This window comes from Pseudorca crassidens, chromosome Y, assembly GCF_039906515.1.
Source record: "Pseudorca crassidens isolate mPseCra1 chromosome Y, mPseCra1.hap1, whole genome shotgun sequence".
In the NCBI taxonomy this organism is placed as follows: Eukaryota; Metazoa; Chordata; class Mammalia; order Artiodactyla; family Delphinidae; genus Pseudorca; species Pseudorca crassidens.
The window spans coordinates 5,186,443-5,204,990 of record NC_090318.1 but is presented as its reverse complement, the minus strand read 5'-3'; the positions used below and the strand labels follow the sequence as shown (position 1 = coordinate 5,204,990).

Below are 18,548 nucleotides of genomic sequence, written 5' to 3'. Positions count from 1 at the left end.
ACGTCACCCAACCTGAGGGTCTTGTTTCCATAGCAGCCAGGATCCCCAATGCCAAGGTCGTCGGCCATCAGCAGGACGAAGTTGGGCGTTGACACCGCATGGCTCCGTGCCTCATAGATGAACAGCAGCAGAAGCAAAAGCGTCCTCATCTTCCTGCAAAGGGCAAGGGGAAGAGAGACATGAAGGATGCTGGCCTGAGGCGGCCTACCCTCCTTCTCTGCGACCCTCCCCCTCCTCCCAGTAGAGGACGTTCTGTCGACCCGGCCACCCCCGACGACAAGGGCTGCAAAGCATCTAAGACATCACGCAGCGAAGAACTATCCTCTCTGTCCTGTGTGTCTGTTTCCAAAACAAACACTTCTTTCTCCCTGGATAGCAGTGACCTCTCCTTTCTACCCCAAACCAAAACATAGGCTCTGTCTAGAAAAATGAATACACAATCATCTCTTTATGGAAGGCAGGCTCTGTGTCATCAGCTGAAAGTTCTCTGCACTAAAAAAAACCCGGGCATTTCAGGACAATCCAATTGTCAATGTCAAATCCTTTCTAAAACTAGCCACGAGTTTCGGCGTAGCGGCTTTTCAAAGGGAAACACGTAGAGTTGGGCGTGATGCAAACCTTTCCAAGCTCAAGGAAGACATGGTTCACAGGTGGGGCAGCTCTGGGTGCTAGTAGGTGGCAGCAAACGCAGTGGAGGGGAGGGAAAATCCATCCACCTTCTATGGCTGTCATCCCAACGCACACTCACCCCCCTGCCCCGGCATTTCACCCCTTTCAAGAACGACGGGCCGGAGGACTTTGGGGGTGGATGCACACCTGAAACTCCTGCTCTGATGCCCGTAGGAACTACCAAGTGAACACTCAGGAGAGAGACAGAACCTGCCCGCGTCTGAGCAGCTGGGGGCAGAAGCATCCTCAGGCCTCTCCCCTTGGGTGAGGTTCAACATTCTCGGGGCCAGAACAAGGGGCCAGACCGAGGGATGGCCTGAGCTATCGCTCACCTCGAGAGAACTCAGGACTTAGGGAAACGAGAGGAAACCTTAGCAGAACCTGCGGCATCAGGAACTCATCGGGGGCGGGAAGGGGCCTGGGACGTGCAAACTCCACGGGAGCTGTGGGGTTCCACAGGAGGCATGATGGCCACATGCAGCAGAAATCCCATGAGAGTTTCGTCGGAGCAAACAACACGGGTGCTGCTTCCAGAGGACACCCGGACGCCAACCCAGCCTCCCTCACGTGGTCCTCTTCTTTTACTGCACCCCCTTGCTCTCCGTAACACGGATCCTCACCTAGAGTGGGATGTGGAAAGACAGCCCAGCCCCTAAAGATGTGCAGGCCCTCATCCCTGGAGCCCCCTTGGAACGGGACGGTTCTCTGTCATGGGAGCTGTGCTGTGCCGGGACCCCTGGACCCACTCACTCGATGCCTGCAGCGCACCCTCCCACCCTGACTTGTGCCACCAAAAAGTCTCCCGACGCTGCCTCATGTCCCCTGGGGCATGAAGTCACCCCCAGTGCAGAACCACCGAGTCACCGCCGGCCCATCACCCTCTTCATCATCTGTAAAATCATCGGCGAAACCTTCGCTCCTGTAGGTACACGGTGACGACTCACTCCCTTGCTGTCATAGGCGGGCAGCTTGGCTTCTGTGGAGGGATTCGGAAGCTCCAGCCCATCTGAGCAACTGACTTTCTCCTTTGCACCCACTAGTACATCTTCAATGCTAACAGATCACATTCCTCAGCCATCCCGTGTCCCTGTCGGTCACAGAAGCCCTTGCATTCCTAGGCATGTAGGCAACAAGCTCAAAGAGGCTCTTCAAAGAGGACCTTAGGCTCTGAGCATTCCTTTTCGTCTTGCCTCACCTGTGACTTATCTGTCTCTGGTCCACGTGGAACATCTCTCCCCACCACACCTTTTCATCAGATGTTCTGCTCTCCGACCAGTCATCTTGCCAGTTGCCTTTCTGAGTCCAGATCAAAGGACCCTCACCCCGAGTGCGTGGGTAACTTGGAGCCATACCTTTCTCTCTTGACCTACTTTCAGTCTCCCCTCTCTGTCTCTCAAGGATCTTTTCACAAAGGCAAACTCGGCGCCCTTTGTCTAAAGATAACGAACCAGGGAAATGTGACCATTCAACGCGCTCTTCTAGAGCTCACTCTCTCATTCCTGTCTCCCGCGTGCTCTCTTTGGTGGCCTGTCTTTGTCGGGGAGTAGAGGCATGAGGGCAGAATGAAGAGTCAAGGGTCTCGTAGCAGCTCAGGCCAGCCGCTACGAGGCCTGGGCCACCTCCTTGCATGGGTGACTCATCCACATTTCACCAAGATGCCATCTCTGCGGTTGGGCAGTCAAATAAACGCCTGTTTTGTTTTGTTTTTTTTTTCAGTGCAGAGAACTTTCAGCTGATGACACAGAGCCCACCTCCCATAAAAAGATGGAAAGAAAGGGTCTCCATGACACCAAGATCCCCGCACCCCCATGTTCGTCACGGCATTATTCACAATAGTCAACACACAGAGACAACCTTAGTGTCCACGCACGGATGAAGGGATAAAGACAATGTGATACAATGGAAAGTTACTCAGCCTGGAAAAGAAAGAAATCCTGCCACTTGTGACAATATGGGTGAACCTGAAGGACGTTATCCTAAAGGAAATAAGCCAATAACAGAAGCACACATACCGCATGATCTCACTCCTATGTAGAGTCTAAAAAGAGAAAGTTCAACTCATAGAAACAGAGAGTATAACTGCGGTTGCCCCGGGCGGACGGGGGGCGGTGGCACAGAAGAAATGGGGAGATATTGCTCAAAGGGTATAAGCTTCCAGTTATAAGATGAATAAGTTCCGGGAAGTAATGTGCAGCAAGGTAACTATAATTAATAACACTGTATTGTATACTTGAAATCTGCTTAAACAGTAGATCTTAAGCACTCTATCCATAAAAAAAAGTCTTAACTGTGTGGGGTGACCAATGCGTTAACTAACTTGACAGTGGGAATCCCTTCATAACGTATATGTCTATCAAATCACCATATTTAAATATACGCAATTTTATTTGTCAATTATACCTCAACTGAGCTGGAAAAAAAGAGAATATCCCCTTTCCCTCCTTCTAAGAAAAAGAAAAAGAAATAAAGTGTTTCCAAAATGATAAAGTACCAGACAAATGTAACTTGTTAGGAGAATTTTTGTCTTTCGATAGCTTTGCAGCTAAAAGCCATTCACTGACAATTCAACCAAATCCATTTCCACAAATGCCTATGAGGTAAAAATTGGCTAAAAGACACCATGATGGTCTTGTGATGGTTTCATGGTTGAATGAGACACTGAATCACCCTGCAAGGCTCCAAGTGGCCAAACGAGATCTTCCATGAAGCCACTGAAACAAGTGACAGATGTGGCTTCTGCAGATGAGTTCTGATCCTGGTTCCCCTGTTTTACAGTGGTGAAACAGCAGGACATTTACTTAGCCTCTTTGTCATCATTTTCTTCTGTAAAATGGGGATTATTGTGAGGATAACATGATATACTTAGCACTATGACTCAGTAAGGGACTCGTAGGTGCCAGTACTTGTTGGCTGCAGTTATCAGCAGCATTACTATAATTTTGTGTAGACTCTAATAAGTACAGTCACACAGCTTTAAATGAAGATGTGGGAGGCCAACTAAAAGATGGCCTGATGACACCCTTCCTGGTACTCACATCTTGCATAATCCCCTCCCCATGAATGTGGCTGGACTTTGCAACTTGGTTCTGACTAAAAGAAGATGAAAACAGTGATGTGACATCACTTCTGTGATGAGGCTGCAAACGACTATGACCTCTGTCTTTCCAGCAGACTCTACTTCTTGCTGGATTTTGATTAGCTGAGTTGCCACATTGGAGAGACCCCCATGATGAGGAACTGAGGAAGGCCTCCAGCCAAGAGCCAGCAAGGACATGAGACTCTCACGCCACCAGCCTACAAGGAACTGAACCCTGCCTACAAGGATCTTACTGAGCCTGGAAACAGAGCTTGCCTCTGTTGAACCAGTGTTGAACCAGTGGATGAGACCACCATCCAGGCTGGTACCTTGATCCAAGGAGAGGAGCCAGGTAAGCTGTGCCTGGGTTCCTGACCCATTGAGACGGTGAGATAACAAATGTGTGTCACTTTGAGCTGCCAAGCTTGGGGGCTGTTTGTTACACAGCAGTAGGTAACTAATACAAAGTGCAGTAGTTTAAGATGGGAAGTTCAGCTGTGCTGATGAGGACCTGAAAAAAGCGTTCCATGCTGGTGGCTCAGAAGGTCATGCTGAATGTATTTTAAGAAGATGTTTCATTATTAATGAGTAGGAGGAATTTATATAAGTAATTTAAAGATACATGGCTCAACTTTTATTTAACATAGTTTTGGAAGTCCTAGCCATTGCAATCAGAGAAGAAAAAGAAATAAAGGGAATCGAAATTGGAACAGAAGATGTACAACTGTCACTGTGTGCAGATGACATGATGCTCTACATAGAAAATCCTAAAGATGCCACCAGAAAACTACTAGAGCTCATCAAAGAATTTGGTAAAGTTGCAGGACGCAAAATTAATACACAGAAATCTCTTGCATTCCTATACACTAACAATGAAAGATCAGAAAGAGAGATTAAGGAAACAATCCCATTCACCATTGCATCAAAAAGAATAAAATACCTAGGAGTAACCTGCCTAAGGAGGTGAAAGACTTGTACTCAGAAAACTATAACACAGAGAGTCCCATACAGGATAAATCCAAGGAGAAATACGCCAAGACACATATTAATCAAACTGTCAAAAATTAAATACAAAGAAAACATATTAAAAGCAGCAAGGAAAAAACAACAAATAACACACAAGGGAATCCCCATAAGGTTAACAGCTGATCTTTCAGCAGAAACTCTGCAAGCCAGAAGGGAGTGGCAGGACATATTGAAAGTGTTGAAGGAGAAAAACCTGCAACCAAGATTACTCTACCCAGCAAGGATCTCATTCAGATTTGATGGAGAAATTAAAACCTTTACAGACAAGCAAAAGCTGAGAGAGTTCAGCACCACCAAACCAGCTCTACAACAACTGCTAAAGGAACTTCTCTAGGCAAGAAACACAAAAGAAGGAAAAGACCTACAATACCGAACCCAAAACAATTAAGAAAATGGGAATAGGAACACACATATCGATAATTACCTTAAATGTAAATGGACTAAATGCTCCCACCAAAAGACACAGATTGACTGAATGGATACAAAAACAAGACGCATATATTTGCTGTCTACAAGAGACCCACTTCAGACCTAGAGACACATACAGACTGAAAGTAAGGGGATGGAAAAAGGTATTTCATGCAAATGGAAACCAAAAGAAAGCTGGAGTAGCAATTCTCATATCAGACAAAATAGACTTTAAAACAAAGACTATTAGAAGAGACAAAGAAGGACACTACATAATGATCAAGGGATCGATCCAAGAGGAAGATATAACAATTGTAAATATTTATGCACCCAACATAGGTGCACCTCAATACATAAGGCAAATACTGACAACCATAAAAGGGGAAATCGACAGTAACACATTCATAGTAGGGGACTTTAACACCCCACTTTCACCAATGGACAGATCATCCAAAATGAAAATAAATAAGGAAACACAAGCTTTAAATGATACATTAAACAAGATGGAGTTAATTGATAATTATAGGACATTCCATCCAAAAACAACAGAATACACGTTTTTCTCAAGTGCTCATGGAACATTCTCCAGGATAGATCATATCTTGGGTCACAAATCAAGCCTTGGTAAATTTAAGAAAATTGAAATTGTATCAAGTATCTTTTCTGACCACAACGCCAGGAGACTAGATATCAATTACAGGAAAAGATCTGTAAAAAATACAAACACATGGAGGCTAAACAATACACTACTTAATAATGAAGTGATCACTGAAGAAATCAAAGAGGAAATCAAAAAATACCTAGAAACAAATGACAATGGAGACACAACGACCCAAAACCTGTGGGATGCAGCAAAAGCAGTTCTAAGGGGGAAGTTTATAGCAATACAAGCCCACCTTAAGAAGCAGGAAACATCTCGAATAAACAACCTAACCTTGCACCTCAAGCAATTAGAGAAAGAAGAACAAAAAAACCCCAAAGCTAGCAGAAGGAAAGAAATCATAAAAATCAGATCAGAAATAAATGAAAAAGAAATGAAGGAAACAATAGCAAAGATCAATAAAACTAAAAGCTGGTTCTTTGAGAAGATAAACAAAATAGATAAACCACTAGCCAGACTCATCAAGAAAAAAAGGGAGAAGACTCAAATCAATAGAATTAGAAATGAAAAAGGAGAGGTAACAACTGACACTGCAGAAATAAAAGAGATCATGAGAGATTACTACAAGCAACTCTATGCCAATAAAATGGACAATCTGGAAGAAATGGACAAATTCTTAGAAATGCACAACCTGCCAAGACTGAATCAGGAAGAAATAGAAAATATGAACAGACCAATCACAAGCACTGAAATTGAAACTGTGATTAAAAATCTTCCAACAAACAAAAGCCCAGGACCAGATGGCTTCACAGGCGAATTCTATCAAACATTTAGAGAAGAGCTAACACCTATCCTTCTCAAACTCTTCCAAAATATAGCAGAGGGAGGAACACTCCCAAACTCCTTCTACGAGGCCACCATCACCTTGATACCAAAACCAGACAAGGATGTCACAAAGAAAGAAAACTACAGGCCAATATCACTGATGAACATAGATGCAAAAATCCTCAACAAAATACTAGCAAACAGAATCCAACAGCACATGAAAAGGATCATACACCATGATCAAGTGGGGTTTATTCCAGGAATGCAAGGATTCTTCAATATACGCAGATCTATCAATGTGATAAACCATATTAACAAACTGAAGGAGAAAAACCATATGATCATCTCAATAGATGCAGAGAAAGCTTTTGACAAAATTCAACACCCATTTATGATAAAAACCCTGCAGAAAGTAGGCATAGAGGGAACTTTCCTCAACATAATAAAGGCCATATATGACAAGCCCACAGCAAACATCATCCCCAATGGTGAAAAACTGAAAGCATTTCCACTAAGATCAGGAAAAAGACAAGGTTGCCCACTCTCATCACTATTATTCAACATAGTTTTGGAAGTTTTAGCCACAGCAATCAGAGAAGAAAAGGAAATAAAAGGAATCCAAATCGGAAAAGAAGAAGTAAAGCTGTCACTGTTTGCAGATGACATGATCCTATACATAGAGAATCCTAAAGATGCTACCAGAAAACTACTAGAGCTAATCAATGAATTTTGTAAAGTGGCAGGATACAAAATTAATGCACAGAAATCTCTGGCATTCCTATATACTAATGATGAAAAATCTGAAAGTGAAATCAAGAAAACACTCCCATTTACCATTGCAACAAAAAGAATAAAATATCTAGGAATAAACCTACCTAAGGAGACAAAAGATCTGTATGCAGAAAATTATAAGACACTGATGAAAGAAATCAAAGATGACACAAACAGATGGAGAGATATACCATGTTCCTGGATTGGAAGAATCAACATTGTGAAAATGACTATACTACCCAAAGCAATCTACAGATTCAATGCAATCCCTATCCAATTACCAATGGCATTTTTTACAGAACTAGAACAAAAAATTTTACAATTTGTATGGAAACACAAAAGACCCTGAATAGCCAAAGCAATCTTGAGAAAGAAGAACAGAGCTGGAGGAATCAGGCTCCCTGACTTCAGACTATACTACAAAGCTACACAGTCATCAAGACAGTACGGTACTGGCACAAAATCAGAAATATAGATCAATGGAACAGGATAGTAAGCCCAGAGATAAACCCACGCACTTATGGTTACCTAATCTAAGACAAAGGAGGCAAGAATATACAAGGGAGAAAAGACAGTCTCTTCAATAAGTGGTGCTGGGAAAACGGGACAGCTACATGTAAAAGAATGAAATTAGAACACTCCCTAACACCATATACAAAAATAAACTCAAAATGGATTAAAGACTTAAATGTAAGGCCAGATAAACTCTTAGAGGAAAACACAGGCAGAACACTCTTTGACATAAATCACAGCAAGATCCTTTTTGATCCATCTCCTAGAGTAATGAAAATAAAACAAAAATAAACAAATGGGACCTAATGAAACTTAACAGCTTTTGCACAGCAAAGGAGACCATAAATAAAACAAAAAGACAACCCTCAGAATGGGAGAAAATATTTGCAAACAAAGCAACTGACAAGGGATCAATCTCCAAAATACACAAACAGCTCATGCAGCTCAATATCAAAAAAAAACCAAAACCAAACAAACCAATCAAACAATGGGCGGAAGACCTAAACAGACATTTCTCCAAAGAAGACATATGGATGGTCAAGAGGCACATGAAAAGATGCTCAACATCACTAATTATTAGAGAAATGCAAATCAAAACTATAATGAGGTGTCACCTCACAAGAATCAGAATGCCCATCATCGAAAAATCTACAAACAATAAATGCTGGAGACGGTGTGGAGAAAAGGGAACCTTCCTACACTGTTGGTGGGAATGTAAACTGGTACAGCCACTATGGAGGTTCCTTAAAAAACTAAAAATAGGGCTTCCCTGGTGGTGCAGTGGTTGAGAGTCCGCCTGCCGATGCAGGGGACACGGGTTCGTGCCCTGGTCCGGGAAGATCCCACATGCCGCGGAGTGGCTGGGCCCGTGAGCCATGGCCACTGAGCCTGCGCGTCCAGAGCCTGTGCTCTGCAGCGGGAGAGGCCACGGCAGTGAGAGGCCCGTGTACCGCAAAAAAAAAAAAAAAAAAAATAGAGCTACCATATGACCCAGCAATCCCACTCTTGGGCATATATCTGGAGAAAACCATAATTCAAAAGGATGCATGCACCCTAATGTTCATTGCAGCACTATCTACAATAGCCAGGACACGGAAGCAGCCTAAATGTCCACTGACAGAGGAATGGATAAAGAAGATGTGGTACATATATAGAATGGAATATTACTCAGCCATAAAAAGGAATGAAATAATGCCATTTGCAGTGACATGGATGGACCTAGAGACTGTCATACAGAGTGAAGTAAGTCAAAAAGATAAAGACAAATACTGTATAATATTGCTTATAGGTGGAGCCTAGAAAAATGGTACTGATGAACTTATTTGCAAAGCAGAAATAGATCACAGATGTAGAAAACAAATGCATGGATACCAAGGGGGAAAGGGGGTGGAGTGCGATGAATTGGGAGATTGGGATTGACATATACACACTACTATATATAAAAGAGATAACTAATAAGGACCTGCTGTATAGCACAGGGAACTCCACTCAGTACTGTGTCATGGGCTCTATGGGAAAAGAATCTAAAAAAAGAGGGGCTATAGGTGTATGTATGACTGACTCACCTTTCTGTACAGCAGAAACTAAGACAACTCTGTAAAGCAACTATACTCCAATGAAAGTTAATGAAAAAAAGACCAAGCTCACTCCCGAAGCAAAAATCAATGAAATAAAAAGTAAAGACACATGGCTCAGCTCACCCACCATGTGAAAAATGAATTTTTGTTTTACAATTGAAAGTTGAAGATACCAGAAGAGGAATAAATGTTCTTATGGCAGACACGTGTGAAAGAGATTAAATGGTGTGAAACTGAGACTCTGTGTGAATCTTAAGTAAGTCCCAGCCCCAAATCCAGCTACTCAGAGACCTGCTTCGGGCTACTACGCTTGTACTGTACACAAAAATCAAATATGATTTCTTTTCAAATAATGTTTTCTTCATTCTGTATTTACTTATATTCTAAGTGTACACAAGAAAAAACACACAAACCAACCATTCAGAGAACCACTCAGGTCCTGTGTTTCTCTCCAGGTTTTTCTTTTTCCTATGCTTGTGTCAACAGCTGAATGCACAGCACTCCTATGACTCTGTGCCCTGGATGCTGTTTTCGTTTTTCCATGCAGATCTCTCACTATAGGGCGGAGAAAAGTCTAAGAAAGAGAAGGGGTCAGACGTGGAAGGCACTGTCAGCACACGAAGGACGTTCATTTTTATCCAGAAGTGATGGAGAGACAGTAAAGATTTTAAGGAGGCGGGGGACAGGCAGGTTTGATTTCCACTGAGATGGTCATTCTGCTACTCTGTGGCGGATGGATTGGCACAGGCTGGAGTGGACATGAAGATAAAGGCCACGACCCTACAAAGATGTCGGTACCCAGAGTAGGTGGGGACAGGCAGCAGAGGAGAACGGAACTGCATTGAGACGCAATCAGTAGACCTCGGTAACTAACGGGACAGGAAGTGTCAGGAAGAGAGGGCCATGAATGGTACTTCAACTTTGCTCTGTGGAAACAGACAGGGGCCGTTAGCTGTCAAAGAGCACAATAAAGGAGAAAACATTTGGGGTTTAAGATTTTGAATCCTCTCCATGTTAGGATGTTGCTGTAGTAAGGACCCATTGTACACATGGGTGCTCTTTGGGAAAAAAAAAGGCATTCCAATTTTCTGTGCTGTTCAGTGAGAGGGTTAGTTTACGTGTAAAACTTTTTTCTTTTTTTTGTTTTTTTCGGTACGCGGGCCTCTCACTGTTGTGGCCTCTCCCGTTGTGGAGCACAGGCTCTGGACGCGCAGGCTCAGCGGCCATGGCTCACGGGCCCAGCCGCTCCGCGGCATGTGGGATCTTCCCGGACCGGGGCACGAACCCATGTCCCCTGCATCGGCAGGCGGACTCTCAACCACTGCGCCACCAGGGAAGTCCCTATGTGTAAAATCTTTTAATTGAACTCCAATAGGGCAAAAGTCCGCTAATAATTATTAATATCTATATTAATTTCCGAATTGCCAAATGGTTTTGGTTCGCTCACTGGGACCGTGTATCATTAGTTATAGGTCCAAAATGTGTCTGGGGTAGATATTACTAAGGCTAATGTGAGAAATACCACCTAGTCCAATAAAGAATGTTTCAAATTTTATGTTTCTTAATAGCACTTACAATCCCACTGCATTTGAATTATTATTGTCTGAAGTGACCAGAATTTATTTTTTCCCCACAAACATGGATTAGTACAAAGTGCTTCTAAAGACGTTTCAAAAAAAGTTAAATAAAAGTGCTCCAAGATATTAAGAGTATAGCACATTCACTTCTGAAAAACAGCGTAATGTCTCCCCTGCAAAAACTAAATTATTTTTCTGAACAACCTTAATTTGGCAAAAAAGCAAGAAAAAAAAAAAACTTTTTTGAGAATGCAGCTATTCCTAAAACAGAATTATTGTGAAGCGGAGAGAGAAAAGAACATTTTCATAACTAGAGATGTAATTACATTAAATTTGTCCATTAAAAGAATATTAACACTGCACGTACGTGACAGAAACTTTACCACAGCAAAACCAAAATGTCCCCGATCTAGTTGCTTGATGCGGAAAAGGATTATTGGAAACAGAGAAAAACCTACATTGCAAACCACACTTTGTTTAGAAGAAATGCCATCTTTGTTCAACCCAAGCTATGTATCATCAATGAAATTTGCTTAACAAAGTGTTACCTAATAAATGTCCTATTTTAAATCCGTGAAGAAAAATAGTCTGACATCAGGGCAGCAAAAACCCCAAATGAATATGTGTTTAAACAGCTGTTTCTATAGATTTAAATACCTATTCAGATTGCTGTGTTTTTTCTAATATAAATATTCACGTCGTATTTATTTAGCGAACCCCGGTTTTTAGTGACTGTGCAACCCTGGCTGGGACTCTGGTCTGTGACTTTCAGGATACTCAAGTACACCCAGTACAGTTAAAGGAACTGTGCTGAGTATTAATAAAGAAAGGTTAACTTTAAAAAAGTAAGTCTCACCCAACCTCTCTGTTGACATTTGAAATCTTCCGAACGGTTGGGGAGACAGTCAGTTCTGGATGTTTGAAGACTCTCATGGCTCTCACTCACTTCTTCCCTTGCTCCTGAGTCCAGCTGATGCAGCAAGACACAGGAGGGAGGGCAGCAAAGCAAGGAACCCAGATGGGACCCCGCCCCCGCCATGCCCATGCTGTCACCCTGTCTGTGTAGGTCTCCATTCCCACACAATAAGAGGGCCCCCGGCATGTCTAAAAGCCCACCCTGTTTCTGTGCCCACACCTGATGGTTCTCTACGTCTGCCTGGAAATGACTCTGCATTGTTTTCCAATGAGATACCAGAGGGACCGACTCTGACAGCATCATCACAGAGCAAAATAGTCCCTGAAAACTGTAAAAACCAGACTCTGAAAAGCATGCGACAGCCCATCCTGTTTGAGTTCCTGAAAAGCATTTCCCCCGCCGCTGACCGTCAGGGTCAATCTCTGGCTGCGTCAAACTGCACTGGGTACCTCAGCAAAGGCGGAGTGTTCACCTTGAGATAGAGAAACAGAAAAGGCAGGTGCCCTGGCTGGGCTCCGGCTGATTTAATGGCACAGATGTGACTGTGTTTGGCATGAGATGAGATCCCTGCCGGCCCAGTCCAGAAACTGGGGAATTTCTCACGCAAAGGTACCAACGGTCCTGCCATGGCTTAAAGACCCAACCAGGCAAGGCAGCTGAAAGGGAGCCTGCTGCTGGAGCTCAGAGCAGCAGACAAATACAAATTCAACCCCAGTTGGAAGAGTAAGAGCAGAAGGCTTCAGAATGAGACAGCAACGGCAAAAAGCAGCAAAAACAACTCTCACCCCTCTCATGGCATCAAACTGTTAGCCTGGAGGCGCCCGTTTTATACAGATTGCTACCTACTTCTCACAACCAACGGCGCAGGCTGTTACTGTGCCCATTTTACAGATGAGCAAAGTGAGGCTGAGAGGTGACGTTATCTGCTGGAGGACATGTAGCCAGTGAATGATGGGGCGGGGGTCACAGCCCAGCTCTGTGGGACGCCAACTCCATTCCGAGACAAACGTGAGGAGAACTGTCCAGCTAAGAGCGGTCTGTAGGGACCGCCTAGAAAGGGGGCCGGGGCCACGTATGCAGGCAGGGAGGATCCTATTTCATTTTATACACGGTGGCGTTATTTGAATACTCATGACGCACTGGGTACGTTGAAAATTATTTTTGACTGTGATAAAATCCACATAACGAAATTTACCATCTTAACCATTTTTAAGCGTACATTTCAGGGGCATTAAGTACATTCATCTTGTTGAAAACGATCCCCCCCCACCCATCTCCAGAACTCTTCATCTTGCAAAACGGAAATTCTGTCCCTGTTAAACAACCCCTCATTTTCTTCTCCCCCAGCCCCTGGCACCCAGCATTCTCCTTTCTGTCTCTAGCAATCTGATGACTGTGGGTGCCTCTCACCAGTGGAATCACACAGTATTTGTCCTTCTGCATCTGACTTATATCACTGACCACAATGTCAAGGTTCATCTGTGTCGCAGTGTCACGATGTCCTTGCTTTTTAAGGCTGAATCATATTCTGTTGCATGGATAGAGCACATTTTGTTTATCCATTTGTCTGTTGATGGTAATTAGTTTTAAAAGACCAAATATAGAAAATGAGACACCAAATCGTTAACCACTATTAACTCTCGCCCTGGTCTTCTGACCACTGTTAGAAAGTTCTCTTTTTTGGCTGTTTGAAGGGTTAAAATTTGCGAACACCTAGAGATTTTGAAATTATATAATACACCTGTTCATAACATGTTTGATCACTCTGAGCTGTATAGTGCTATCTTTGCTATCTATACATACCTATATAGGATGACAAATACATACTACATACATATATATAGTGACCAGCAGTATGCCAAAATATATATCTCAGTTCATAAATAGGTTACACACATACACATACACATCACCTTGTATTCATATGTTGAAATGTCTATGACTATCAATGTTTGATAAAAGTTAACACTTCAGTGTTTTCCCAAATTTACAAAAGAAACTTTTGTTGCTGCTGATGCATTATTTTCAGTCTAAGTAGCTGAATATCTCGTGGCCAGATGTCTACAACTAAAGGTTCACTTCTAAGACAAAGGAAGATTAGCAATTCACATACTCTGCAAGTAATAATTCGTAATTATCGTGAGCAAATATTGAATCGTGTTCTCATGCTACCCGGAAGATATATTACATCATGGAGCTTTGATAAAATGTCATTTAAAAAAAATTTTATTGGAGTATAGTTGATTTACCATGTTGTGTTAGTTTCAGGTATACAGCACAGTAAAATGTCATTCTGCAATGAGTGGATTGCCTTTTAAGATAAGAGGTTGTCTTAACCCTCAACTGCTTTTTTCCCAAAGCAAAGGAAAAATGCCTTTTGAGATGGAGCTGTGCTAAATCTAGCACGTTCACAAATGTGAACAAACAACGCAGAGAATCCCTGCTACAGCTTAATTCCCTTGCACTTTCTTACACTTTGGAAGGCTAAGCGTTTTTAAAACAGTGTTCTTTATGCGCTTTCAAAGTTCTGTAATTAAGAGATGCCTCCTGGGACCTCCCTGGTGGTCTCCAGTGGTTAGGACTCTGCACTTCCACTGCCGTGGGCCCAGGGTTCAATCCCTGGCTGGGGAACTAAGATCCCACATGCAAGTCCACCTCCCCCCCACCAAAACAAAAATCAAGTAGGTACACTGAAAAAAAAAAAGAGAGAGAGGGAGAGAGAGGCCACCCATAGATAAAGCCAGGTGGAATTAATTGTAACAGCGTTTGTTATGACCATGCACGTCCCTCCTGTAGACTTCCACTTGGAATGCATCTGAGTGACTTCGTCAACGGGATTCTCCCCTTGCTGCTCCCGTTCTAACTACTCCAGCGAGATCCCGAAGGCCCAGGATCTGTGGCACGTCTGTGCACAGGGCACTTATCGTTAAGACAACTGTGTGGGACGAAGCCATCTCTCTCTTGCTCTGCCTAATAATCTGCTCAACCTCCAGTCCTAAGGGCTGTGCCATTATCCACCACGCATCACGGCTCACCTCAGGTTTTCATTCATTTACAACTGGCTGAATTCTACAAAGAAAACTGTGTAACCGGAGTGGTCCTCAAAATTCTGGGGAGAGTCACCCTAGCTGGAGAGTTCTTGGTCCCAGAGAATAATGAGCAGATAGACCATGACACTGGGATATGGAAGGAAGGGTGAGAAAGCCAGGTTTGGATGACCTCTCTAATGCTAAGAGTGATTTAGAGAAGGATTCTGTAAGAAAAACATATATAGAAACGGCTAAGATCAGGAGGTCTGCATGTTCCCCAAATCATATGTGGAAATGCTAACTCCCAATGTGATGCTATTTGGAGGTGGAGCCTTTGGGAGGTGATGAGGTCATGATGAGGGTGGAGCCCTCATGAATGGGATTAGTGTCCTTACGCTAGAGGCTCCAGAGAGCTCCCTCACCCCTTCCTCCAGGTGAGGAAGTGACGGCAGGCCGTCTGGCTTATGCAGAGTCCAGTCCCTCCGGCTAGAGTTCTTTGGGGTTCAGGGCTGGAGCCGACAGTGTTGCTGTGTCTACAGAGGTCCTGTCTGCACAGAGTTTTCTCAGGGCCCTCACGGGGAGGAGCAGAGCCTGCGTCAAGACAGATTTGGGATATTCCTGCATCGCCTGGCCAAAACACAGTGCCCCAATCTCACGTGAATTTCTCTTTTTTCAAATTTTAATTTTAGTGAAAGTGTAGCTGATTTACAAAGTTGTGTGAGTTTCAGGTGTACGGCAAAGTGATTCAGTGATACACATACGTATATTCATTCTTCTTTATATTCTTTTCTCACGTAGGTTATCGCAGAGTACTGAGTAGAGTTCCCTGTGCTGGACACACACAGGGATATACTGCTGGTTATATATCTTATCTATAGTAGTGTGTGTGTGTGTTCATCCCAAGCTCCTGATCTATCCCTCCCCACATCAGCAGCAACATGGATGGACCTAGAGATGATCATACTAGGTGAAGTAAGTCAGACAGTGAAAGACAAATATCGCATGATATCACTTATATGTGGAATCTAATTTTTAAAAAAGATATAAATGAACTTATTCACCCAAATTTCTAACATGCAGTATGAAGGAATGGGCCTACATTATAGTCAATCGGACAGAATGAAAATGCATGAGGAGAAAGACAGAATACAAAGTAGAAAGTGTGGAGCAGAAGAGAAAGTGAGGGCTTTGGAAAAGACATGAACTGCTTCTTTACATCCGGATATTGTCACCTGTGCTGTAAACATCAGAACGCCTCTGGGGTTGTTCCCCCTGCGATACTAAAGCTTTCGTGACGGGGGTGAGGACCGCTCAGGAGGGCCATGACTTGAGACGAGAAAGAAGAACATTATTTTAGCTGCTAGGATCTGGGCCAAGCTTGACCGATTTAACAACCAGATTAGGGCACAAGAAAAAGATGGCTCAAAACAAGTAGGACATCCCCACTGACGGGATGGTCAGCTGTTACTCCGAGGCTCACACTTCAGCAAGCTAGATGACCCTCTGCATTGAAGGAATTTCATAGAAATGATGATCAGCCTGGCCATCTTTCCAGGGAGGATAGGGTACTCCCTCCCCAGCACTCACAGAGTCACTGATGTTCTTTTAGAGATTATAAATAAGTGCATAGGGCACTTACTATAAGCAGAAGGCAAAGGCATTTTTCTAAAAAATTGCTTTGGTCGTTAAGATGGTGCGCAGCTGAAACGCATGGCCTCATCACCATCAGAACATTCTCCCAGGTATGAAATCCAGCCAGAGGAAGATGCAGGGTTAAATTGGTCCGAAGTGAGGGAGTGACCATGTCCTGGGCTGTGAGTCTGCAGCGAACTCGCCCCAAGGTCTCAGGGAACTGTGAGCTGGCCTTACATGTACAATGAGACAATGGGACTCCCCAGCACACAGCCCTGTGCGCTTGGGTGTCGGCAGGGCTTACAGCCTGGTCCCCTGACCAGCGCCAGACCCTGCCCTCCATCTTTCCCCCCAAGGAGTCACCCTTCCCAGGGCCGGGGTCTGGGGAAGCAGGCACAGCCCCCTCATTCCCCATTAGAGTGGCATCCTGCTCCCCTGTTGTATCCACCTCATTGGTCCAGGCAAAAGTGAAAGCAAATTGGAATGGGAAGCTTCCCAGCCTCTTCCTCTTGGAAGCAAGAGTTCAGAAACAAACCAAGGCAGAGGAAGATGCAAACTCCAACAGAGCTAAGCATGGGTCGCTTTGCTTTCTCTGAAACCATCCTCCGTGTCTCAAGATGGTTAAAAGAAACAAATGGAAAGAAGTCCAATAAATGTCTTTGGTTAAGCAGAATGCATGTATAAAATCTAGGGACTTCCCTAGCAGTCCAGTGGTTAAGACTTCAAGCTTCCACTGCAGGGGGCGCAGGTTCAATCCCTGGTCGGGGAACCAAGATCCTGCATGACGTGTGGCACAGCCAATAAATAAATAAATAAAAATACAAGAGTTGGTAGTACAGGAACAGAGCACCATCCCTCCCACGGTGCTCATGCAGCCTGCAGATGGTGCTTGGTGTTCAGGGATCACCCCACGCACCCCTCTGTTCACCTCCCCATGACCTTCCCATTCACGCCAGTTTCCCCAGCTCCAGACCTCTGGGCTCTGGGTCTGAATTGGGTTCCCTGGATCTACACTGTCTGGCTCTTTGCCATCGGATCCCAAATACCCTTCAACGACACCCCAGAACGCAAATGCTGACACTGAGCCTCTGTCCACTCAGGAGACAGGTACATAGTTGAAAATGTTTAAAGAAACAGAAGTTATAGGATGTGAGAAAAGCACTGCGCTCACTGCCAGTTAAGAGGTAGAAAGCCACAGCGACCCCCCAAATGCTCACGTTGACAAGATAAAGCACAAAGCCTCAAAGTCATAAGGACTTTCTTAATCGTGGAGAAATTCACATACCATCAAATTCACCACACAGACCAGTGAAAAGTGTACGGCTCAGGCATTCGGTACCTTCACAATGGAATGCAACCATCACCCGTGTCTAGTTCCAGAATGCTTTCATCACCTAAAAGAAAACCCTGCACCCATCTGCTACTCACGCGCCATTTTCTCGTCCCACCTGCCCTTGGCAGCCACCAACTTGCTTTCTCTACGGATCTGAAGATTCTGGATATTTTCCGTAGATGGAATCATACAGTATGTGGCCTTTTGTGTCGGGCTCTTTTCCCTGAGCATCAGTTTTCAAGGCTCATCCACGCTGTAGCCTGTGTCTGTGGTTCATCCCTTTTCACGGCTGAGTACTATTCTACTGCACAGGGCCATGCCGCGTTTCTTTATCCATCTGTCAACGGACATTTGTATTGCTTCCACTTTAGGGATATTTTAACTAAGTGCTGCAGTGAACACGGATACAGAGGTTTTTGTTTGAACACCTGCTTCCAGTTCTTCTGGGCAGACACCCAGGAGTGGAGTGGATATGGAAATTCTATGCTTAACTAACTGAGGAAGTACCAGACTATTTTCCACAGCGGCTGCAGCGTTTTACCTTCTCACCAGCAACAGGACACTCTCCATTAAAACCATCATTTTTAAAACCCAT

General features: G+C 43.9%; 1 protein-coding gene across 5 annotated transcripts in view; it reads right to left on the bottom strand.

The window, feature by feature from the left end:
* Positions 1 to 18,548, bottom strand: part of LOC137217866 (steryl-sulfatase-like) — a 184,922-nt gene that overhangs the window by 88,562 nt on the left and 77,812 nt on the right. For all 5 annotated transcript variants that reach the window (XM_067724861.1, XM_067724858.1, XM_067724863.1 and 2 more), the window contains one exon: positions 13 to 153. In XM_067724861.1, the coding sequence (XP_067580962.1) occupies positions 13 to 149 (137 nt within the window). In that variant the 5' untranslated portion in view covers positions 150 to 153. The remainder of the gene's footprint in view (positions 1 to 12; positions 154 to 18,548) is intronic.